At 37.6% G+C, this 27216-nt stretch overlaps 1 protein-coding gene across 1 annotated transcript; it reads left to right on the top strand.

The window, feature by feature from the left end:
* Window positions 1–359: 359 nt before the first annotated feature.
* On the top strand, window positions 360–27216 carry LOC126234382 (sodium-independent sulfate anion transporter-like; the record flags this gene model as incomplete). Its single annotated transcript, XM_049943068.1, has 11 exons — window positions 360–557; window positions 3781–3976; window positions 10250–10470; window positions 12220–12397; window positions 12583–12747; window positions 14054–14215; window positions 17395–17535; window positions 17803–17948; window positions 18111–18284; window positions 18406–18559; window positions 26497–27216. Coding segments are annotated over 11 exons (1788 nt in total), but the record flags the coding sequence as incomplete, so codon positions are not given.

Below are 27216 nucleotides of genomic sequence, written 5' to 3'. Positions count from 1 at the left end.
AACTCATATCCCTACACGAAATGGTAATTTCCTGCTCTGTAAAAAGTGCATAAAGCAAAAGAAGGACGCCGCTGGATTGATACTTTCCCGTGTTCGACATGCAGTGTGTTCTCAAATTATTCTGCACTCCGCTATTGCTCAACATATTTATTTATTTATTTTTCGACCGAAGTGACAAATGCGACATTGTGATGTATATTGCAGTGAGCAATGGCGGCAGCGTGTCCGTGGCCATCGCGGATGAAACGCTCCCTCCGAAGCAGGGCGCCGCAGGGCCTCCGTCGCCGGCGGGCCCGGGCGGGGGCGGCGCCGCCCCCGGGGGCGGTAGCGGTGGCAGCGGGAGGCGGCGGGGCCGCGCCGTGCTGCGGTGGGCGGCGCAGCGCGCGCGCCGCGGCTGCACCCGCAAGCTGCTGCTGCGGCGGGTGCCCATCCTGGCGTGGCTGCCGCAGTACACGCTGGCCAAGGGCGTGGCCGACCTGGTGGCCGGCTTCACCGTCGGCCTCACCGTCATCCCGCAGGCCATCGCCTACGCCAGCGTCGCCGGCCTGCCGCCGCAGGTAGCGTCTGCTCCACCAAGCCCAAAGCTTCGCCACTTTACGTTTCATTCCACATTGACAACTGACTTTGAAAATTTTCTTCAATTTGAGCTTACGAGAAAATTTTCTTCACTTTGAATTTATAATTACAATAGCAATTTACACATCCAACTGTTACGATGTATTGCAAAATACTGACACGAATTGTTTACAGAAGAATGGAAATAAATGGTCGAAAGTGACCCCAGTGCCGTTTTGCGTTCCAGACAAATGTACGAATATGCCATAATGACCATAGGACTTACTGAAGATAGACTGAAGGAAGGCCAACTTACAAGGAGCTTCAATAAGTAATGCAACACGTTCTTCTTCTTAAAGCAGGATGGTTTTATTCAAGATTCCAATACGCCTTACACTGAGATGGCAAAAGTCACTGGATACCTGCTAATATCCTGCTGGACCTCTTTTTGCCTGGCACAAGTAGCAATTCGACGTGTCATGGAATCAACAAGTCATTTGAAGTCCCCTGCAGAAACATTCAGCCATGCTGCCTCTACAGACGTCCGTAACTGCGAAAGTATTGTCATTGCAGGAGTTTGTGCATGAACTGACCTCTCGATTATGGCCCATAAATCTTCTATGGGATTTATGTCGGGCAATCTGGGTGGTTGGTTGGTTGTTTTGGGGGGAAGGAGACCAGACAGCGAGGTCATCGGTCTCATCGCATTAGGGAAGGATGGGGAAGGAAGTCGGCCATGTGTGCCCTTTGAAAGGAACCATCCCGGCATTTGCGTGGGGCAATTTAGGGAAATCACGGAAAACCTAAATCAGGATGGCCGGACGCGGGATTGAACCGTCGTCCTTCCGAATGCGAGTCCAGTGTGCTCACCACTACGCCACCTCGCTCGGTGGCAGTCTGGGTGGCCAAATCATTTACTCGAATTGTCCAGAATGTTATTCAAACCACTCGCAAGCAATTGCACCCCAGTGACACCGTTGTTTGGGAGCATGAAATCTATTAATGCAAATGGTCTCCAAATAGCCAAACATAACCATTTCCAGTCAATGATAGGTTCAGTTTGATCAGAGGACCCAGTTCATTCTTTGTAAACACAGTCCACACCATTGTGGAGCCACCATCAGCTTGTACAGTGCCTTGTCGACAACTTGGGTCCACGGCTTTGTGGGGTCAGTGTCACACTCAAAACCTACCATCATTTCTTACCAACTGAAATCGGAACTCATCTGACCTGGCACTGTTTTCCAGTCATCTAGGGCCCAGCTTATATTTTCATGAGCCCAGGAGAGGCACTGCTGTTAGCAAAGGCACTTGTGTCGGTTGTCTGCTGCCATAGCCCATTAGTGCCAAATTTCGCCGCACTGTCTTAAGGATACATTCATCGTACATCCCACATTGGTGTCTGTGGTTACTTCACACAATGTTACTTGTCTGTTAGCATTTACAACTGTACACAAATGACACTGCTCTCAGTCATTAAGCAAAGGCCATCAGCCACTGCTGAGATAATGCCCGAAATTTCGTGGTCTCGCCTCACTCCTGGACCTTGGAATATTGAATTCTCCAACGGTTTCCGAAATGGAATGTCTCAAGCGTCTAGCTCCAACTACTATTCTGTGTTCAGAGTCTGTTAATTCCTTTAGTGCCACCCTAATTATGCAGGAAACCTTTTTGCATGGATCATATGAGTACAAATGATGGCTCTGCCAATACACTGCCCTTTGTTAACTCATGTACCAATACAACCACCATCTGCACATGTGCATATCGCTATCCATGACTTTTGTCACCTCATGTATTATTCCTCACACTTTAGGCTACAAAACCATATTTTTCAACATAATCTTCATTCAGTGCAATGGCCTTATGCCACCCTATGGGGAGGACTTGTATGCTCACACGGTACCTCTCTACTGGTCAATGTTGGAGCCAACGTTGTATTGCATCAGTAACCCATTTAGAGTTCCATGACTCTATGAGCTGATAGTTTGACTGATCTTTTTCTTCATAGGAGAGGTTGTGTTGCACCACTCTATGGATTGCCATTTTGTTTCTGGCTCGAAGTGATAAACTCATGTTTCATCACCTGTAATAATGTTCAGTAAAAGAGTATCACGAAGAGCTGCATAAAGCACAAGCAATTCTGCACAGATGATCCTTTGTTGCACTTTCTGTTAGGCAGCAAGGATTCCAGCTGGCATGCACTTTTAAGTACACCAGCTGTTGGATGAGTGTGTCAGCACTACCAACAGAGACATCAAGTTGTGCAGCAAGGTGTTGATTTGTTATCTATTGATCACCGCGAATTAGTGTCTGCATGTTTCAACATTCCAGGAGTCACAGCTGTGTGTGGCCAGCCAGCACATGGGAGATCAGACAGGTTTGCGCGACCTTGTTGCAATGATGACAGAAGCCTCTCCCAGTGGCTGATCGTGCTTTTGTTCACTGCCAGGTCTCTGTAGACTTCCTGAAAGCACCTATGAATAGCTGTGATGCTCTGGTTGTCTGGTAAAAGAACGACAGCTTAGAATGCATCTCTGCTACAGACACCATTTTGAAGGCTATGTATAGCACCACCACCTATCAGAACTTCATGAAACTGTGGCAGCTGAAGTGGAAATATTCCATGAATCCAATTTTTTCAGCCAAAATTGGCCAAAAAAACAAAAGTGTTGCATTACATATTGAATACTCTTCATACATTTGTAGCACTTGTAGATTTAGAGAAAGCTTTTGTAGTGTTAACTGAAACACACTCTTTGAAATATATTTGTGTTTATAGCTTTTTCAGTGCTAAATTTATTGTGAAAGCATTTGGCTGACACTTAACAAAATCACATTGAATGATGTAAAACATGAAGCCAGGTCAGCCACATATTCTTAAAGTGGGATGTCAAAAGCACTCTTGATAAGAATTAATCCACAGGTTGTTTACAGTATTGGTGTAATTATTACTCCAACATTTCATTCCACACTGCATTCTTCAAGGGGGAAGTTGGTCTTGTTAATTGATGAATATTCTCCCACATGATTCATAATATCCTCAAATTTTGTTCCGTTATTATTTTATACAACTGGTATTGTGTACATGTAAATCTGCACAGGATGCAGCCAGTTGACTGTTTTACACTTAATGTCACTATGAAACAGTATATGTGTCCCATTTTAAGATATTTAGTCATTGCATCGAAACCTGTGATAAAATTACTTACTTTTCTTTTACAGTATGGGCTGTACTCTTCATTCATGGCATGCTTTATCTACACAATCTTTGGTAGCTGCAAAGACAGCCCTGTTGGACCTACTGCAATAGCTGCTATCTTGACCAGGGAAAACCTGCAAGGCCTGGGACCACCATTTGCAGTGCTCCTATGTTTCCTCAGTGGCTGTGTTGAGTTACTCATGGGTATACTGCAATTAGGTAAGTGAAGGACCTTCCAGAGGTGATTTAAGCAATAACATACCTTCAACATCACATCACGTATGGGGAGAAGGCAAATGAAAACAAGGCAGATGGAAAAAAGTAAGTTATTTCTAAAGTAATGTTGGCAGGCCCACATGTTGCCAAGGTTGTTTCAAGTACACTGCAAAAGTTTCACAGGGATGCGCTTACACAACCTCCATACATTCTTGATATCTTATCATGCAATTTCTGTATTTTTAGAGGCCTGAAGAAAGACATTCATGGCTGTCAATTTGCTTTGAACGAAGGCATGTGTTCCTGGGTACAGTCATGGTTCTGTAGGCAATCATAAACATTTTTCAATGACGGCATTGACCATCTTTTTGTTTTACAGTGGAATAAATGTATTGACAGTTATGGGAAAGACTTTTGAAATAATAAACAGTTTACTTATATTTTTCCTTTGACTCACTTTCATTTGACTGCCCATTACAGAAACATGTTTGAGGGTAATGCATAGTTAGGGTGCTACTTACAGTAGTTCCATCATGTCAAATGCTTTAGTTAAAGATATAAAAGTTTGGTCTCCTACTATTCATGTTCTTCTCTTAACTCCTCCCCTCCCCCAATAATCGAGTGATCAGACAAAGATATGCTTTGTGTTACCATATGTATAATCTGTTAAAATAAATGTGCTCACAAAACACATAAATTATTAACTATGTACACAAACTACAATAGCTACTGATACTCTTTCTATTCCTCTGCTTGCATGTAACTCCTCAGACGTGGGTGGATTGAATAAGTGGGACATTGTAAGGTTTTTGGTAGGCAAGTTACATTAAATGGAAGGCTGATTTTAATATCCAGTACAGTGTGCACCATAGAAACTGTACTATGGTCAGTGGAACTGCTATCTCTTTACATTGGCTGAAAAGATTGAGGAATGATAAGTGGAAATATTTGTGGATTCATGAGGTCATGTGTTAGAAACTTCTGAGTAATAGTTGTAACACGAGAGCAGGCAACTGTGTAACCATTTCAGATATGACCTAATTTTGGGGTATACTGTGTATTTGCCTGTGGATACATATCCTCTATGACTTTCACAAAGCAAATAAGTCAGTTACAAAATTTGTAATTGTGTAGAAAATGTTATAATTTCAGTGCCAGAAATCATTAACTCTATTGTTAAACAGCCATGCTGAGAACTTCCTGCACTTTTATCAGGCAAAATAACTATCTCGAGCAGAATTTTCTCTTTAATAATTTACAACAAAATGTCCTATGGTATTTTGACAGCAACAACTACTACTGTGAACCAAACACAGACCAATACTTCCCAATATCAGCCAGGTCTTCAAATTTGTAATCATATTCTTTACCCTGGCTTTCAATAACTTTCCTTACACCCTGTGAGGAGAGAGATCCTACACAGAATACTTACTCCAAAACTCAAGGTTGTATTCTGTGATCCACATAATTTACACAAACACAGAGTATCTTAGTCTATCCTATGTCAATCCTGCTCCCATTTCTACAACCCCCAGGTCATTCTTCTGCAGGAAGCCACAATACATCTGACTAAGTTATTAAAAGACAGAACAATGTGTTAAAGGAGCTACAGCAATGTCAGAATTGCACTGAAATCTTCTATGTTGGCATGACAATTCAGCTTATTAAATTTAAAAGTAAATGGTAAGTAATGACCACTACTAGACTGTGGCTAACTGTAAACCAGACCAACAAGTTGCTGAACAGATGCACACCACAGCAGCAATGTCTTCAGTGATTCATGCCATTCTGAGTTTCCTCCTCTCCCCCAGGCACTCAACACCAGATCCTGTGAATTACACATGTGGAACTGTGGCTTTGGCATATATTCTTGTAAATCCCTCTGGCCTAAACCTTCACTTACAATTAGCCCTCTTCATCAGATCCCTCTTTCCATCTACTTGCCATCGTTATTTCTTCTCCTCTCATTTCCGTGTCCATCCCTGCTCTACCAAACCCTTGCTTACCTATTTCCTTAGTAGGTAAAGATCAAAAGCCCAAAATATTAGTGCAATTTTAGGATATTTTCAAATGTTCTTGTATTTGCCACCCACTGCCTGCAGGCGAAAGGTTGGGGCTCTTCATTCTATTTTCATATTTATATCTATAATTTGCAACCCCCAGTAAAATCCCATTGTACCATTTACAAGGGCTTTTTCCCATTCTTTTTATGTATGGAGTGTGGGGAGAATTACTATTTAAAGGCCTCTGTGCATGCTGTAATTAATCTAATCACAGGAGTGATATGTAGAGGGTTGTATTATATTCCTAGAGTCATCATCCACATCTGTTTCTTGAAACTTTGTAAACTGACTTTCTGAGGATAATTTGTCTATTTTGGAAAGAGTTCCAGTTTTATCAACATTTCTATGAGACTCCTCCATGAGTCAAACATATCAGTGACCATTTGTGCTGCTATTCTCTGTATACATTCAATATCTCCTGTTAGTCCTATTTGGTAGGTGCCTCACATGTTTGAGCAATATTCAGTGATGGATCGTGCAAGTGATTTTTAAGCAATCTCCTTTGTAGACTTACTGCATTTTCCAAGTATTCTACCAATAAACTGAAGTTTGCTATATGCTTTACCCACAACTGAGCCTATGTCATCATTCCATTTCACATTCCTACAGAGTGTTACACCCAGTTATTTGTATGAGCATACTGATACCAACTGTGATACTGTAATGTAAGATATTGCACTTTTTTGTTCTGTGAAGTGCATAATTTTACATTTCTGAATATTTGAAGCAAGTTGCTAATCTGGAAACTGCTTTGAAATCTTGAAAAGATCTCATTGAACATTTGTGTAGCTTTACTTCATTGTAAATAATTGCATCATCTGTGAAAAGTATTAGGTTACTTTAATATTGCCTGCAAGGTCATTAATATACATAGTGAACAGCAAGGGACCCAACACACTTTGTTGGGCTACACCTGCTGTTACATCTACATTTGTCAATGACTTTCCATCTAACCTTCTGCATCCTTCCTACCAGTAAATCTTCAGTCCAGTCACAAATTTTACATGATATCCCATTATCCCAAATGATCCTAATTTTTGTAATAAGCATAAGTGTGTTACTGCATCAATTGCCTTTTGGAACTCAAGGAATACTACATCTAGTGCTCAGGCTTGATCTGTGGCTTCCAGTGTGTCATGTGAAAAATGAGAGTGGGGTTTCACAGATTGATGTTTTTGAAATATGTGCTGGTTGACATGGAGGAGCTCTTTCTGTTTGAGATACCTTATTGTGTTTGAGCTCAGACTATGATCTAAGATTCTACAATGAATGGATGTTAAGGATATTGGGTGGTAGTTTTGTGGATCACTTCTGCTGCCCTTCTTGTAAATAGTGTGACCTGTGCTTTCTTCCAACTACTGGGCACGGTTTTTTGTTCAAGGCATCTGTGGTACATTATTTTTAAGAGAGATTAACTCAATCTCAAATTAAGTATAGAATCCAGTAGGGATACCATTAAAACTTTGTGCTTTGTTCAATTTTAAAAATTTCAGCTCTTTCTCAATGCCACTGCCACTAATATCTATGAGAATTAAATTGGATTTTCCTTTCTAAGGGAACTTTTGAAAATAGAGTTAGTGTTTCTGCTTTTACTTTGCTGTCCTAAATTTCAGTTCCTGTTTCATTCATGAGTGACTGGATGAAAACTGTAGTGCCACTACTTTTACACACTACCAGATTTTATTTGGGTTCTGTGAAAGATTTCCAGACAGTATTTTGCTATGATAGTCACTGAAGGCTTCTTGCATTTTTCTCTTGACAACTATATGCATTTCATTCAGCATCTCTCTGTAGCCACAAAACTACCATCCATTATCCTTGACATCCATTTGCTGTAGTATCTGAGAACACATTCTGAGCTCAGGCATAATGAGAATCTCAAATAGAATGACTCCTTCCATGACAACCAGCACAGATTTAAAAAAAAAGCAATCATGTGAAAGCCAACTCATACTTTTCTCACTTAACATACTGAGAAACATGGACCACGGCAGTCATGTGTTGGGTCCTTTGCTGTTCATGTTGTATATTAATGATGTTGCAGACAATATTAGTAGCAACTTCTTACTTTTTGCAGATGTGCAGTTACTTACAATGAAGTACAGTTCAAAAGTAGCTGCAAAAGTCTTCAGTCAGATTTTGATAAGATTTCAAAGGGTCACATGGATTGTTAACTTGCTTTAAATCTTCATAAATTTAAAACTGCGCACATCACAGAAAAAAAAAAAAAATGTTAGTACATAGTATCCTATGCATTCAGTACAACCAGTCACAGTCTTGTTTCTTATTTCCATCACAGAATTTCAGTTATTGTAACAATCTTAGTAGTGAAATTCCAGAGTTATTCCAACAAAAGCCACGTCTATAACAACAGAATCCTGCTTTAAATGCACCGTATGAACCCTGTTAAAAACAGTATGAAAGAAAAATAAGCAGAAAGTAGAGATATGGAACATGAAGTATGGCAGAAAGATACAAAAAGTTGCACTATGAAGATGGCAAGAAGCAGATAAAAATATAAGAAGATAGTCTCTAGTCTTAGAACCTGAAAACAATTCCAGACACCAGAACATGTCAGTATAGAAGAATCCTACTATTAAGAAGAAAAGTTTATATGTTTGCTTGCTGCTTTTCCCATCAAAGTGCTTGCATTCATCCTTTCCTTCTCATACCTAATGCAGTTTTACATTTCCATAACTTATCTGTTACGATAGTGTGCTATAAATTAAGTAATCCTCTTAGTGTTTCACCAAACTGCACAAGCCTTACATGAAACAGAAGTGATGAAATACTTCATAAGATAACTGAAAATATTATGTAACCATCAAGTTCACATCTTCAGTGCAGTTATTTGCAGTCTTGCAGCTACTGTTGGTAGTAACAGTTATGATATTACTAATAATAATAATAAAATTTTGGTTGTAAATTTAATAAAGTGATACTATTCCTTATTTTTCATGCTCTCAGGAACTTACAGCTTGTGAGTAACTTTCCAGTAAGTTTTGATGATAAATATCTCTGTTGCCCACTCAAATGTTCTGAAATGAAGAACACATGAATATATTTTGATTAGTCTTCTCTATTAAAAAGCTGTTTTGTGTAATTGGTTGATATACAGGGTGATTCAAAAAGAATACCACAACTTTAAAAATGTGTATTTAATGAAAGAAACATAATATAACCTTCTGTTATACATCATTACAAAGAGTATTTAAAAAGTTTTTTTTTCACTCAAAAACAAGTTCAGAGATGTTCAATATGGCTCCCTCCAGACACTCGAGCAATATCAACCCGATACTCCAACTCGTTCCACACTCTCTGTAGCATATCAGGCGTAACAGTTTGAATAGCTGCTGTTATTTCTCGTTTCAAATCATCAATGGTGGCTGGGAGAGGTGGCCGAAACACCATATCCTTAACATACCCCCATAAGAAAAAATCGCAGGGGGTAAGATCAGGGCTTCTTGGAGGCCAGTGATGAAGTGCTCTGTCACGGGCTGCCTGGCGGCCGATCCATCGCCTCGGGTAGTTGACGTTCAGGTAGTTACGGACAGATAAGTGCCAATGTGGTGGCGCTCCATCCTGCTGAAATATGAATTGTTGTGCTTCTTGTTCGAGCTGAGGGAACAGCTAATTCTCTAACATCTCCAGATACTGTAGTCCAGTTACAGTAGCACCTTCGAAGAAAAAGGGACCAAAAACTTTATTGGCTGAAATACCAACGTTTAATACACCACCTATCAGGAGGTTTAACACCATACTTCGTTCGAAATGCACGCTGAACAACTGTCGTCGATTCACTTCTGCCGTACTCAATAACACAAAAAGCTTTCTGTTGAGCGGTCGCCATCTTAGCATCAACTGACGCTGACGCCTAGTCAACAGCACCTCAAGCGAACAAATGTGCAACTAAATGAAACTTTATAGCTCCCTTAATTCGCCGACAGATAGTGCTTAGCTCTGCCTTTTGTCGTTGCAGAGTTTTAAATTCCTAAAGTTGTGGTATTCTTTTTGAATCACCCTGTATATTTCTCTGGAGTACATTATTGTTTTGCAGCCCTCTATGCATTTTAAGCATTGGCTTGTAGCTAACAGATTAGCAGAAGGGTAGTGCCTGTGTCCTTCTGTTGTATCCTATAGGTTTTGTTTTGTGTCTGTATGTACTTTACTGGATGATACCACCAAAAAATTAAAATTTCATTGCTCTTTTTAGGTTTCCTTATTGACTTCATATCTGGACCTGTGTCAGTTGGATTCACATCAGCTGCGGCCATCATAATTGCTACAACACAAGTAAAGGATGTACTTGGTCTGAGGTTCTCTGGAAGTGAGTTCCTCGAAGTGTGGCGCAAATTATTTGAGCATATAACAGAAACAAGAAAGTGGGATGCTATACTTGGATTTGCTTGTATGGCTGTCCTGTTGCTTCTTCGAGTAAGTAGAAGTAAAATATAAAATGAATTATAGAAAAAATTGGCTAAATTTTTAATATTGTTTTAAATTGATCCTGTTTTTTCCCCATTCATTTAGATTGTATTTCATTAGATTCTGTGGAGGCTCAACATCAGACAGCAGATCAGAACCCAGTATCTAGTACTAGTTTTAGTTATATTTCTTACAGTTTGCTGGTACATAATTATAAGTAACAAAAGACAAAATAAATGGACCAACAACTGTGACAGTTATGTTGCCCTGAAGCTCACAATAGAGATGGATAGAACTGAAAGAGAAAACACATAGAACGATAGCTGTTAGAAAAGTTTTATGCATCTTTTTGTGCACGTAATGTACTCTGCACATCAGAAGTTTAGATAACCTTACAAAATGCACTTTTTGTGTTGTCATGCTAGAAATCCCAGGACTAGTGTTAGCATCTCTGTTTTGAAGTGTAAATATCAGGGAAACAATAAAACCAACAATCACTTTGATACACCAAAGAATGTACTAGATGTACTCACACACCAATCATCAATCTTCTATGCCAAACATTGTAGGGGACACGTGTTCCAGTCTTGATACAGAAAGTAGTGACAAAGTGATATATCAAGATGTGATACAACTTAAATAGCTGTATTGCCCTTAGAAGTCTTTAATCACAAATGGGTAATATTGCCGAAAATAGTGCAAATTTTCTTGTTGCTCATTTGTGAAGGACTTTAAGGAAGTTTTAGGCATTAATAGGTCACAATACATAGATATGAACAGATCTGACAGTTCAGTAAACTCAGAGATCTGGCAATAAATAATTACTTTGCTTCAGAAAATTCCACCATCATCAGAACTTAGTTGAAGACTTTCCAAAAGATTAAATACTGTGATAGTGGCAAAATGAACCCTAAATGCTTTGGCCTACATGATTTCTGTTTTTAAAAGGACATCGATGCATGTCAAAATGCATGCTAAACCAAACATCAATGCAAAAGTTAGTTGGGCCACTGTGAAATAGAGTTTTTTAAACATGTATGTAGCTTTTGTTAAATGTGAGAACCTAGTGAAGAAGGAGCAACAAAATCCAGTGAGAAACCAGGGCTCAAATCACCACCAAGACAGGTTTCGACTTATCCAGCTGAATCGCTTACAGTCATGATAGCAAAATGTAATATGTTAAAACATAAACTATGCCTAATCTTATACACATAGAGTCCATATTAGAATAACCAATAAAATTTTATGTATTGTAGGTATTCAATAAAGAACTGAACTTTAAACCAGAGAAAAAAATGGTGGTGGCATTTTGCGCCACATGAAAACCATGGAAAAGCAAATTATTTCTGTCCAATTGCTGCATGATCAACATTAACTATTTAATGCTCTTACTTGCTTTATTAGTTAAATGGCAGTGAAATTATAGCATACTAAACATTAATCATCTGCATCTTTTCTATTTTCTATAGCAAGCTCAGCTAAAGAAGATCCCTGACAGCTGTCAGTGCTGTTGCCAATTTTCAACTGTGAAGTGCAAATGCCTGCAGGCAAAAACAGTTGTCTATAGAGCAGTGTCAGCATTGAGATGTTGTGATGGAAACCTATACAAAATCACATTATGTGATTGGTTGAGGTAGATGCATGAAGCAGCTGCACATACGAACTGCAAGTGTCAGGGATCTTCTTTTGCAACATCTGCTGTAGGTTTTGTGCAGTTAAATGGCTCCACTGATGATTTCTTTTCTTTACTCTTTATAGAAAGTGAAAGACATTCCTGTTGGTCCTGCTGATCCAAAGGAAAAAACAAAAATTCAGAAAATTCTTGGTCAACTCCTTTGGTTTGTTTCAACTACAAGAAATATAATTGTTGTTGTCGTATGTGCTGTAATGGCATACATGTTCAAAGAGCATGGGGAGGAACCATTTATTCTTACAGGTAAATAACTTGATTTGTGGCATTGCATTTTATCTTGAACTTAAATCATTCTTTTAGACATAATTAAGTGAATAAATTGAAAGCATCATCTAGTAGAAAAATATTACTCACTATATCTCTTAGTATGCTATACTTTCTTTTGGGGAATAAAAATCTTTCTCGCATAATATTTTTCTTTTTTCCAGGAGAAATCAAAGGTGGCCTCCCAGAATTCACTTTTCCACCATTTTCTGCTGAAGTGAACAACCAGACATACACATTTTTGAACATGGTTTCTAATCTAAGTTCTGCTACATTTGTTGTTCCATTGCTGGCCATTCTGGAAAACATAGCTCTGGCTAAAGTATTTTGTGAGTTTAATTAGTATATTAATTTGAAAACTTATCAACACAAAAAACCCTGGTCTCTATCCATCTCCCAGTAGCCCAGTAATATACTGAAGAGAGCTTATGCACATTTTGGAAGAGTAGTAGACATATATTGAAAGTATGAAGCACTGAGTTCAACCAGGAAGCAGCTTAGACCATCAATATGCTAATCACATTTTCTGTAAAAAGTAAATGTCTGGGTTTGAGTGACCAGTCTAGCACATAGTTTTAATTGTAAAGGAAGTTCTCATCCCATCATCATTTGTTACTTTCATTCATAAATGTGGTTAGGATCCTTTCACTGAGGATTTTCATGCACATAAGCCACAATACCATTTATAGTTCATTTATGAAACTGATTCTTATTTATATCTCACATTCAATATATGAGGGATTATGAATCAGTTTAATGTTATTGTCTAGCAACTACTGACATACTGCAGGACACAGCTGTCAACGAGTGACTTGCTTCGCATGCAGTAGGAATTGTATTTGAAATCTTTATATTACCAATGATAACAATACAGTTGGTAATAGAGTTATATGACAGCTGCAGTCAAATATTTATGCTGTGAGGAATGAATAAGAGTTAATTTCTCAACTCCAAAGTAAATTCTATTTTGAACATAATATATACCAGGAACTGTAGTGTAGTAATGGTCATATATTCACTCCACTTCATGGTCTGTAGATCCATTATAAAGAACAACCTTCACAATAGTACAAAAAAAAAGGATTACAATAACAGACAGCAACAGTTCCTGAAAACTGTGTCAGTAAGCCACTGTCATTATGTCAGTTTCTGTGTACTGTTAAATAATAATGAAAACTGCTGGATGGAGGAATAGATAACATTACTGCCTGCACTTTACATATTCATTGGGTTTGTAGACAACTAAAAATCTGATACTGTAAAGAAAGGAAAAATACTCAACTGAAGTGATCAAATGTAAACAGCAGAAAGATTTGTATTAAGTTCATGCATTTGATTGTGATAGATTATAGGTCATAATAAAAGAACTTTCATGGTGTATTCTATGGAATGCAGTAAGATTGATATACTGGAGGAATAACTGGTTGAATGATAAAGGAAATGAATGTCTACAACAAAGCAATAAAATCATTCTAGCATTGACATGAAAGGAAAAAATAGTAATTTACACCAAAGATGGAAGTGATTTATTTAATCATAGCTTTAATATTGATAACCATTGTTTAATTGCTTGTTTGACTTTTTAGTAAATAAATTTTGGTGTAGATTTAAAAAATGACACTTTAATACTTGCAGCTGAAGGTAAACCAGTAGATGCTACACAAGAAATGATTGCTCTGGGCGTGTGCAACATCATGTCTTCATTTGTGGGTTCTATGCCTGTATCTGGAGCATTGTCTCGTGGAGCTGTAAATCATGCAAGTGGAGTCGCCACAACGTTTGGTGGCATTTACACAGGTAAGTACTGTGACACAGATTACCAGCTAGCAACCATAATTAACAATTTTTTAGTCATCTTCAAAGCAGCCTGCCAGGAATTCTTCTCTTGTGCCAACCTCTTCATCTCAGAAGAGCACTTGCACCATATGTCCTCAATTATTTGTTGGATGTATTCTGATCTGCATCTTCCACTACAGTTTTTACCTTCTACAGCTCCATATAGTACCATGGAAGTTATTCCCTGATCTCCTGACACATGTGTTATCATACTGCCCCTTCTTCTTCTTCTCCTCTGTATTTTCCATATGTTACTTTCTTCACCACTTCTGTGAAGAACATTCTCATTCCTTATCTTATCATTCCACCTAATTTTCAGTGTCCTTCTAAAGCACCACAGTGCAAATGATTCACTCCTCTTCTTTTCTGGTTTTCCCTCACCATACAATGCTGTTCTATGAATGTACATTCTCAGAAATTCCTTTCCCAGGTTAAGGCCAATGTTTGATACTTCTCTTGGCCAGTAATGCCCTCCTTGCTTGTGCTAATCTGCTTTTTGCATCCTCTCAGCTTCATCACTCATGTGTTATTTTGCTCCCAAGACAGCAGAATTCCTTAACTACATCTAGTTTGTGTTCCTCAGTTTTGATGTTTAGTCTGTCACTGTTATCATTTCTGCTACTCCTCATTACTTTTGTCTTTCCGTGGTTTCCTCTTAATTCATATTCTGTACTCATTGGACTGTTCATTCCATTCAACATGGCCTGTAATGCTTCACTTTCACTGAGGGTAAAAATGTGATCAGCAAATCTTATAATTGAGATTCTTTCACCCTGAATTTTAATATCATTCTTGGGACTTCCTGTTATTTTCATTGTTGCTTAGTTGATGTATAGATTGAACAGTAAATGTGGAAAACTACATCCCTGTCTCTCACTGTTTTTTAATCCAAACACATCTTTCTTGGTGTTCCATTCTTATTGTTCCCTCTTGCTTTTTGTACATATTCTATGTTCTCCATGTTTTCCTACATCTTGCTCTTATTTGACTCAGAATTTTGAACATCTTGTATCATTTTACATTGTCAAACGTTTTTCCAGGTCAACAAATCCTATAAGTGGACTTGATTTTTCTTAAGTCTTGCTTTCATTATAAACTACAACGCTAGAATTGTTTCTCTGGTGCCCTTATCTTTCTGAAAGCAAAGGCAATGATCATCTAACAGGTCCTCAATTTTCTTTTCAATTCTTTTGCAAATTATTCTTGTCAGAAATATGGATATTGTGTCTCCAGATGCATAGATTCTACACATCAATTTGAAGAGCCATTTAGTTGCCATTTCCCACAATGGTTTCAGAAATTCCAAAGAAATGTTATCTATCCCTTCTGCTTGATTTGATAACATGTCTTCCAAAGCTATATTAAACACTGACTTTATTGCTGGATGCCCCTACATCTTCTCTGTTGACTCCCATTTCTTCCTCAGTCATGTCATCGTACAAGTACTCCTGCACTTACATAATAAAAATGACCCTAGCAAATAATATTCAATGTAAAATTGTTTAAATTAGTGAAATTTTGTCCAGCAGCTAGGGTATAATATATATACCTCAAAGATCTTGGGACAAAAATAAATAAACACTCCTGTAATTTTCTTTATGAAAGATGTAACCTGCAAAATGTCCAAACAAGGTAGAGGAAAAACTTGAACCACCTTGAAAAGTGCTATGCATTACCTCTTGAAAGCTTCCTTTTCTACTGGTGTTGTTATTCATTTTTGGACTATAAAGCAGCACCTGATGGTATGTGAGAGGACCCCCGATCCCTGCCCATGGAAAAATTTTGCTTCAATTCAACAGCAATTCCACCCTTACACAGTAGTATCATCTGCATGTTTAATACATTATTAAGATTTCGTGCATGATTCTGAACTGTTAATGAATATCAGGAATAAGACTGGGCCTAAAATTAAAGAATGAGCCACCATATGTATGTTATTTTGTTTATTTCCTCTTTTGTTTTCTGTTTTTATTGGTATAGATGCATACTTCTCTCTAGATAGTTTATTTCCCATATTTTCTGTAGGTAATACTGCATATATTGGTGTCCTATCTTATGTCTGCTTACCTGCTCCAGTGCTCAGAGTAGCAATGTACAACTTCTGAAATGAAATGTCTTTGTGAGGTCCAAAAATGTGGCAGAAATGTAATCTTTATTTTTTACCAGTACTGAGACCCTGACATTCTTTAACAGTGCAAAGACAACACTTTCTGTGTACTTATATGTTCACAAACAATACATTGTGCATGAAAACATTTTTTTATTTATCAGTTGTATGTAAAATACTTTCTTTTTCTAATATTTCAGAGATTTATCTGTGAATGTTGACTCTGTCTTACCTTTTTCCTTGAATAAAGCCTTCACATTTACCACTTTCCAGTGTGTAGGAAATACACCAGTAGACAGAATTACAAATATTAGCAAAAGTGCTGAATCCATCTCGATAGCCAAACTGGTTAAGCCCACTCTTCTCAGACACGGGGAGGTGCACTGGCCCCAGATTGAATCTGTCTCATGGATTAACGATGAGATACAGAATGCTCTCCATTCTGGATATGGTTTTTAAGCAGTTTTCCACTTCCTTCAGATAAATACTAGCCTGATTCCCACAGCCTGCAAATACTTTGAAAAACTTGGTCACATTTCATCGTATAATGCACACTAGATTTTACAGATGGGGTACACAAATTCCTCATACAAATGGATGGACAATGCGAAGAGAGAGAGAGGGGGGGGGGGGGCAATAGCTTTAAAACACCTTTGAGACTGGCAATGCCATCATAGTAATAGCCTATATACAGGTATGGCTGGTTCTTCATGAAATTGAAGTCTCACACCAGTCCCAACCTGGCACTGGCTAGATGTACACCAGTGGAAAATTAAGGAAGCAAATATCTTGACTGTTGTTGCCACACATATCAGGAAAATTGATTCAGAAATATCTTCAGAGTTGAATGGAAATGTTGACTGTAGTTTGTCAATAGCGTTCATTAATTACTTTACATCTGTTGAACACAAAAGAAATGTGTTGTCATTTAACCTGTTTATCTATGCACTATTTGCAGTAGCATGATACACTTATTTTGTCTGTAATCATTAAATTAATTATAAACAGTGATTAATAACATCACTTTTTTCAGGAATTATTGTGATACTCTCTCTTCATTTATTCACACCATACTTCGCGTACATCCCAAAAGCATCTCTTGCAGCAGTTATTATTGCTGCTGTTGTGTTCATGGTAGAATTCCACGTGGTGAAGCCTATGTGGAGAACAAAAAGTAAGTATTACATGAGATTACTTTGTTTTTGAAGATAATATTATTTGATCATGAAATGTTCAACATTGCTATGTCTACTACAGCCATAATTCATGTTAAAAGCTAATTCTTCTTTACTGATCATCAGACTGTTTAACATTATCATCATATGGTGCTTAACTGTCTAGCCAAATAGCTTTTCATGTACCGGTACATACATATTTTTTGTTATCACTTTAAGATTAACTTTGCCAATTTCAATTTTAACATGTCAGTACTTCATTTCAGAAATAGACCTGATCCCTGCATGTGCAACATTTTTGTCATGCCTTTTCTACCGCTTGGAACTGGGCATTGTAGTCGGCATTGGAATTAATGTTGTTTTCCTATTATATGCCTCTGCAAGGCCATCAGTCAAGGTGGAAAAATTTGTGGTGAGTGATTCAATTTCTCTAACTTTCTTTGTAGTTATTAATCATTGAGTTTGGCCAGTGATTTAGAACTGGGAATTTTTTCCTTCCTTTTGCCCTGTTCCATCTACTATTCCACTTTGTAACAATAATTTTTGCTCATATGCTTATCTTCCTATTTTCCAGAGTTCATCAGGATGTGAATATCTACTAATTACTCCTGACAGAAGCTTAGTATTCCCATCTGTTGAATATGTACGAAATGTGGTTTCAAAAGCAGGCATTAAACAGGGATCAAGCTCAATTCCAGTTGTTATTGACAGTCGACATATTCAAGCTGTTGACTTTACAGCAGCTAAGGTATGTGCAGTTTTTGAGCAGTAAATTTATTTTGACATATGTGTATTTCATGTGTACTTAATAAACTTAAATAATTCACAGAAGCCTACAAGTATTGTAATACTGTGCATATATCTTGCAGGGTATCAAGTCTTTGATTGAAGACTTCTACAAACGAAATCAACCAATACTCTTTTACAACCTAAAACCAAGTGTGGTAGAAATTTTCCAGGGAGTGCAACCCAAAGATCTTAAGCATTGTAGCAATGAAGCAGAGTTGAATGAAATGCTGAAAGGTATCTTAATTTTTATATTTATATTTCTTATAAATGTAGTTTACTATTGGAATAAATTATGCGGCAATATGAAAGTAATTATCACAACTTCTCTCTCTCTCTCTCTCTCTCTTTCTCTCTCTCTCTCTGTGTATCCCCTCCCTCTCAGTGTGTGTGTGTGCGTGTGTGCGTGTGCGTGCGCACATAATGAAGTTCCTTCAAATAACATGTGATTGTAAAGGATATCAAAGTCTGTAGTACAAAGGTGGAAAAAGCATTCAAAAACATAAAATGGTGCAAGATATTCAAAATTCTAAGAAAAATAGGAGTGAGCTGTAAGGAGAAATGGGTAACATACAGAGCCAGGAGGGAATAATAAGAGTGGCTGACTTAAGATGAAGTGCTCAGATTAAAAATGGTATACAATAGGGATGTAGTCTTTCACTCCTACTGTTCAACCTGTACATTGAAGAAGCAGTTACAGAATAAATGACAGGTTCAAGAATCGAATCAAAATTCAAGGTGAAAAGATACCAAAGATATGATTCAATAATGAAATTGCTATGCTGAGTGAAAGTGAAGAAGAATTACATGATCTGCTGAATGAATACAGGCTATGGATTGAGAGTAAATCAAAGAAAGATGAAAGTAATGAGAAGTAGCAGAAATGAGAACAGTGAGAAACTTAACATCAGGATTGATGGTCATGAAGTAGATGAAGTTAAGGAATCTACTACCTTTGCAGTAAAATAACCGGTGATGGATGGAGGAAGGAGGACATCAAAAGCAGACTAGCCCTGGCAGAAAGGGTATTCCTGGCCAAGAGAAGTCTATTATTGTCAAACATAGGCCTTCAATGAGGAAGAAATTTCTGATAATGTACATTGTGGTACAGCATTGTATGGTAGTGAAACATGGACTGTGGGAAAATAGGAAAAGAAGAGAATCAAAGCATTTGAGATGTGGTGTTACAGATAAATTCTGAAAATTAAGTAGACTGATAAGGTAAGAAATGAGGAGGTTCTGCACAGAATTGGAGGGAAAGGAATATGTGGGAAACACTGACAAGGAGAAGGTACAGGATGATAGGACATCTGTTAAGACATCAGGGAATGACTTCCATGGTACTAGAGGGAGCAGTAGAGGGCAAAAACTGTAGAGGAAGACAGAGATTGGAATACATACAGCAAATAATTGAGGATGTAGGTTGCAAGTGCTACTTGGAGATGAAGAGATTGGCACAGGAGAGGAATTTGTGGTGGGCCACATCACACCAGTCAGAAGTCTGATGGAAATAAAAAAGATTTAATATCACAATGGAAACATTTAATTTTTGACAAAATAATTTAATTGGATAGATAAAAAATCTACTCGCCCATCTTCTCATCCCACCCGGTAAGTCTCCACTGACCCACAGTTCTAGGTGACTTTCCCAAAATCACCCCTTTTCCTAGACCTCTCCAGTACTTTTCCTTCACTGCTCTTCCTCCCCCTTCAACTCTTCTTCCTGAAGCAGCAGCCTCTGGCTCCAAAAGCCTGCTTACTTATAACTGTCTTTATGCATGTGTTCTGTGTGTTCTGCTGATATATGGCTTGTGAGGCCAAAGCACAATTCACAACTGTGGGAATACAGGCTGAAGATACCAAATTGAGTTACTTGTTAGTGGAGTTAGAGTGCTGATTTATCAAAAATATATGGAATCTCATGAACAGTGAAGAAAACAACAAATATTAATTAGCTAAAGAAAGACTGTTAATAACTTTTTAAAGAAAGTGAAGGACATCAAATTAAGAAACTAGTTAGCAAATTAGAAATTGGTGATGTGAAGCCCAGTCTGTTGCTTTGGGAAATGAAAGTTTATGGAGAAATGAATATTTCAGATAAAATTTTGGAGACTCTCTGGCTAATAAAACTTCCTGGTAGCATCTGAAATAAATTAATAATTTCCAAAGAAAATGTGGACATACTAGCACAAATGGATGAACAGATGATGGAAATGCAAAGCAATCAGGAACCTCAATCAATTTCAAAGGAAGTGTCCTCTGTGACATGTTCATATATATAGATCTGAGCACTATGGGACTCAACTTCTGAGGTCATCAGTCACCTAGAACTTAGAACTACTTAAACCTAACTAACCTAAGGACACCACACACATCCATGCCCGAGGCAGGATTCGAACCTGTGACCGTAGCGGTCGCCCGGCTCCAGACTGTCTGTGACATGTGATTTTTCTGTATCTGTGAAAGATATTCTGGTAAGGATCAAAGAGCTTGAAAGTGGAGTGCATAAATCCAGTTCAAGGGAACGACAGTATCAATCATGATGACATACTCACAGCACAGACTGCAGCAAGCTGTGATATAATAGTATGGGAAAGTACTGCTACTTTCATTTTTGTTATACCTCAAACTGCAGACATAAGAAATGTGTCCAGCCTTGCCAATGGAAAAGGGAGAGAAACTCCAACTGGCATATACACTAGCAGCTGAGTGTTGTACTACAGCAGTTATATCAGGCTGCCAATATTGATTGTTCATTAGGGATAAAACTTGAGGTTGACAACGGTGTTGAAATTTCCATTATACCAGTGTGACCCAAGGATAAGATTAAAGAGGCAGATTACAAACTTTATGCTGTGAATGGATCTGAGAAACAAATACTTTTAAAACTTTTCAGTGGTCTTTCATTGTAACCAGCACAGCATAAGATGTGATCAGTGCAGACTTCCTCCATCAATTCACTTATTAACAGAAGTGAAAAGAAAATTATTAGTTGGCAGCCATACTCGGTTACATGTAGCTGCACTCCAGAGTGCAGTTGATTTGTGCAGTTCTGTTAGTTCACTCCACACAAACTGTAAATACTCTGGACTACTTAAGAAATGTCCTAAATGACAAATCTCACATTATAAATAATAACAAAGAGATAGAGGGGCTGGCCAGTACCTGCCTCAGCTCAGTACAGCCGATAGATACACAAAAAACAGAACCGAAAATTTACGTTCCTAGCTTTCAGAACAAATGTTCCTTCATCAGGGAGGAGAGAGGGGAAAGAAAGGGAAGAAGGGAAAGTAGATTCAATTACTCACAACCCAGGTTATGAAGCAACAGGGAAAGGAAAACAGGGAGAGTAGTAAGGATGGAGGCATGGTTGTCAGAGGGAAGCCAAAGATATTATACTGTAAGTACTGTGCCAGCTTCAAACCAAAGAAGATGCATACAGAAGTAAAGAGGTATATAGTATACTATATACCTCTTTACTTCTGTACTTGCAGTAGAATATCTTTGGCTTCCCTCTGACAACCATGCCTCCATCCTTACTACTCTCCCTGTTTTCCTTTTCCTGTTGCTTCATAACCTGGGTTGTGAGTAACTGAATCTACTTTCCCATCTTCCCTTTCTTTCCCCTCTCTCTTCCCTCATGAAGGAACATTTGTTCCGAAAGCTAGGAACATAAATTTTCGGTTCTGTTTTTTGTGTATCTATCGGCTGTACTGAGCTGAGGTGAGTACTGGCCAGCCCCTCTATCTCTTTGTTAGTATTTGTTTCACATCTTTATATGAGATTTTCCATTAATCATTTAAATCTCACATTATGCAAGGAGAAATTAAGCATGATGTTAAATATTATAGTGCAGTCAGCAGTGGCACACCAGTGTACTCAAAAGCCCACCAGGCAGGTCAACGTAAATTAAACCTGTCTAAACAAAAAAATTTAGTTCCAAATAAATCATAATACAGGGTGTTTATAAATGAATATCGGGGTTTTAACGCTTTATAATATTTATTATATTTAACTTACAGTTATAAATGATATGTCAAATGAAAGAGCAACCCAAACAGTTTTACCAAGAAGAATCTTATAAATGGTCAATGTGAGCACCATTTGTCACACAGCACACATCAAGTCTATAGGCGAGTTCTTCCCAAACATTGATAAGTGTGTCTTCAGTGATTGTAGCAACAGCTGCTTCAATCCAGTTTCTTAATTCAGGAAGGTCTGCTTGTAGCAGAGGTATGTACAAACGATCCTCGATGAAGCCCCAAAGGAAAAAATCGCATGTTGTTAGGTCAGGAGAACGTGGAAGTCATGCAAAGCAAGTCCTGTCATTAGGCCGCTTGCGGGCTATCCAGCTTTGGGCACAGTGAAGTTCAACCAATGTGACAAATGTAAGTTTAAAGTAATAAATATTATAAAGTGTTAAAACACCTATATTAATTTATAAACACCCTGTATAACTCACCGCTATAAATACCTGTGGGCTGGTTCTTTGTGGAGACTATCAACTTCTTAATGACTAGACCTTCTTGGCTGCTATCCAGGCCCATATACAAATGATGTAAATTCCATCCTTGTTGGCAAGAAAATATTCTCTAAGCCAGTCTCCTCAAAGCATATTGCCAAATCCCAATAGCTGAAAGTGATACGGAAAAGAGTGCACTGATCACACACTTCTGACTTTATGAATTCAGTTTCACACCGTTTGGCCTCAGGAATGCACACAGTACCTTACAGAGAATTAATGAAGTTTTGAGAGATTAAATTTCGGTTTGCACATTTAGATGACATACTGATAGCTTCTAGCTCTCCGGAAAAACACACTCAAGATTTAACTATCGTATTTAACAGTTGAACGATTTTGGTTCAAGAATTTGTGTTGAAAAATCTACGTTTAGATTTCAAGAAATTAACTTTTTAGGTTATGTGATTACTCCAGAAGATACCAAACCAGACCCAAAATGAGTACAAGTGATAACTAATTTAAAATGTTGGAATTATGTCATTTTCTAAGCATACTGAATTTTTACTGAAGGCATTTGGAACAAAAAAGTCAAGCTATCCTAAATTATTACTTGAGGAATGTAAAGAAAAATTACAAAAGAAGCATTCAGTGGACAGAAGATTCAATAAGGCAGGACAAGATGTGTGAAATGGACCTTGCAAATGGAGCCCTTCTAACATTCCCAAATGTAAACAATGAATTTGCATTATTTGTGCACTCTTCAGATTTGGCATCCAGTGCAGTGCTGCAACAGATGGATGAAGAAATATGGAAACCAATGGGTTTCTGCTCCAAAAAGTTATTGCGATCCCAGAAGAAATATTGAACATATGATAGGGAACTTCTCAGCATGTACATGGCAATAAGGTATTTTAAATACCTCCTTGAAGAAATATGTTCATTTCCAGTGTATACCGAAACTGCTCCTTTGACACATGCTTTTTAACAACAAAACAATAAAGCAACCCCTATGCAGTAGCATCACCTACAACTCATATTACAGTTTATGACAGATATCGGACACATTTATAGAAAAGACAATACTGTTGCTGACAACCTATCCAGATTGGAATAAATATTACCAATTGATTATGAGAAGGTAACAGATGCTCAAGGGAGTGATAAAGAACTAGAGAAACTTTGGTGTGTTCCTAATACCTCATTGAAGTTTAAACAGCATAAAACACCTTATGGGAGATTATTATGGTACAGTGTATCAATAAGTAAAATTCATCCTTATATTCCTTAGGAATTCAGATATTCAGTTTTTCAACATTACAACAGTATGACACGACCTGGTATTAAGCCTTCTGTGAAATTACTTGTATGTAGATTTATTTGGTCAAACATCAACAAGATATCCAAGAATGAGTGAAATCATGCATAGCAAGCCAAAAGAACAAAGTGACTTGACATACTAAATCTTCTATTGGCCAGTTTCCAAGCACAGATGGACACTTTAAGGTGGTACATATTTGTCTGATCAGCCCAAATGAATTCATTCGCTGTTAAATGTCCATCAATCAGTTCCATAACTGAACAGAAGTCATCCAACTATATGATGTTTGAGCAGAAACAGTGGCACAAGCATTTTATAACTTCTGGATCACTAGATTTGGAACACATAACCAAAAAGTGACTGATGAATGAGCACAGTTCCAATCAGAGCTGATCCACGTGTTAGCTCAGATAAGTGGTTCTAAATAAACACTAACTATGGCATATTATTCACAACCAAATGGGAAAATAGAGAGATTCTGTCAAACATAGAAGGCAGCCATCAGAGCATATGGTGAAAATAAACAGAGTGACATCATGTCTACAATTTTCCTAGAACTCTGTTGCCATATGAGAAAAGGAAGTGACTGAACAGTTGGCAAAATGCTAAACTTTAACATTGCCTGGTGCTTTCATTGTAAGGTTGGAAAAGAAACAAGAAGTAGATCTACCAGCATTTACTTCTCAGTTACGCCATCATATGGATAAACTAAGCCCTTCAAATTGTTCCTACAAGGTGAATAAAACATCACTCATTTGTAAAGATCTGCATAAATGACTCATGAATCTTTGAGGGATGACAAAATTAAGTCACACTAGTGCCTCCCTACAAAGACCTATATGAAGTTAATGATGTGGCAACTAAAATCTTGTTTAACAGCCGAAAACCAGCAGACATCCTTATAAACTCACACACCAGTTGTCAACATGATAACATATAGAGCACTTCACCTGTGAATGAGTTACTCTAGGAGTCTCACCAAAGGAAGATATCCTTATTTGACTGAGTTGTGGAATTCCCCAAAAAGTACAGTTCACTGACTTACATACTAAGGGGTGATGATATAGGGTTATGTTTATGTTCATAACCTAAAATCTCTGTAAATAGTTCATCATTGTGTTGACTTCATTTTTCTTTGATAACAAATGACATTTGAAATGTACTGAGTGAAAGGAAGTTTCGATACAAATTGTTCTCTTTGGAATGTGTGATAATTGTCTTTGTAATGAAAGAAAGTTTCTAAATAATATATTTGAATTTACAATACTCCTGATTATTTTGTGTAATGTGGAAGAGAAAGTGCATGAATAATAGAAAAACATGCATAATCAAGATATTTTCAAACATGTATTCTTTGTTCAAAAGCTTATCCAAGTTCTGTGCATAGGTACTGTAGGCCTGTTTATTTCTTAAAATAGTCTGTGATGCTGGTCTGGTTCTAAGAGGAGTTGATGAGTTGATATTTTTCCACATGGCATTTCAAATTTTTCTTGCAGTGATAATGTACTGAAACCGACTCTGGTCCATATAATCTAGAAGAGTATCAACACATTGCAGCATGGTACAATGACTGAAAGGTCATTGTCTTCATTTTCACTTTCACATTCACTGTCCTTTTTATTTTGTTGTTAGCAATGGTCACAATTTCTGTGTCCCTCATGTACTGTGAGCTGGGTTCACATGCATCGGTTTTCAGCCACTCATTCAAGTTTTCTTCATCAATAGTTTCAAAACCATTTAAACCCATTGCCAGGTTCATTATCCGTGCAGTTGTTAGTTCATCATCACTGAAACCTTGAAAATCACTTCCTTTTATATCTGTAAGAATTTTCCTCCATGCTTGACCTCCTGCTAGGCATTAGAAATCCCATGTTTGGCACAAGTACTGTGATAGTACATGGGTACAGTGATAAGGTAGTAGCTCTCTCTCTTACTGAAACACACACACACTATTTTGGTAATTGTTTATTTTGTGAAGAAAAACAAATTTACTTTATGAATAGTGTCTCTCAGTTTAAAGTCATGTTAGTTGAGTTATATAGTTTTCTCACAACTGTCACTGCCATCATCTTTAGGGGTTAAGAACTGCTTTCCTTGTTATATGCTTGAAGCAGCATAGTCCAGAATCTTCTACAGGTGGGTCAGATTCGCTAACTGTTAAACCCTATTGTGGTGACAGCTGTTGAAGAATTATATCTTATTTGATGTGGCTTGAAAACTGAGAACATTTTGTTCAGCAGTGCCACTGTGAAATACTTCAATAACGAATATTATGTTAGGGGACATTATTTGCCTTACCTATGGATGCTAAAGATGCATGATTTGTGGAAGTCAAATAGAATCTTCTCATTAGCTATGGCATACTTTTAAATCACACAATTTTTTTTCTTTCAGCATATGCAAACCAAACACAAGGACACCAACAGCAGATGACTCTCAGGATTTGAAATCGCAGTATTCATCATTTGTCAGAGTTGGGATTTTGTGATCAACCCAATGTTTCTTCAGTGTCCTAGAACTAGAAATATTTGAATTAATTACAGAAACATAAGGTTCAGTGATGCTAAAGCTGGTGTGTTCTGTGAACTACACATAAGCGTTATTATTGAAGAATGAACTGTGGCTTCAGATTGGCTTGAATATTCATGCAACAAAACAGTATTGAATTCCTATTTGTGTGTGTGTGTGTGTGTGTGTGTGTGTGTGTGTGTGTGAGCACCTATGTGTGCATGCATGACCATTTGTAGTATTATACATACAATTTATACTACACATCTCCTGCATTCCTGTAAATGGAGATGTAATAATTGTAAAAATATTGTTGTACAATCAATGTGTAATATTAATTTATAAAAAGTCAAACAAAGAACAATATTGCACTATTGTGTATATAGATAAGCATATTTATAAATGTCTCTCATCAACCAAAGAAACTTTTTTCCTTTTTTATAGAGAGTTGGAGAAAAGATGTAGATTAAATTCGAGATTTTCATTTTGTGTTGATGCCATTATTATACTTAACTTGCCATTCCTATATTCCTTTTGTCTCCTGTCCCATTTTCACACCAACTGATGCTCAGATGCTTCAAAGTATCAGATATTACTGTTTGTTAT

The sequence above is a fragment of the Schistocerca nitens genome, chromosome 2, assembly GCF_023898315.1.
Source record: "Schistocerca nitens isolate TAMUIC-IGC-003100 chromosome 2, iqSchNite1.1, whole genome shotgun sequence".
Lineage (NCBI taxonomy): Eukaryota > Metazoa > Arthropoda > Insecta > Orthoptera > Acrididae > Schistocerca > Schistocerca nitens.
This window is presented reverse-complemented; position numbering and strand designations above follow the sequence as displayed.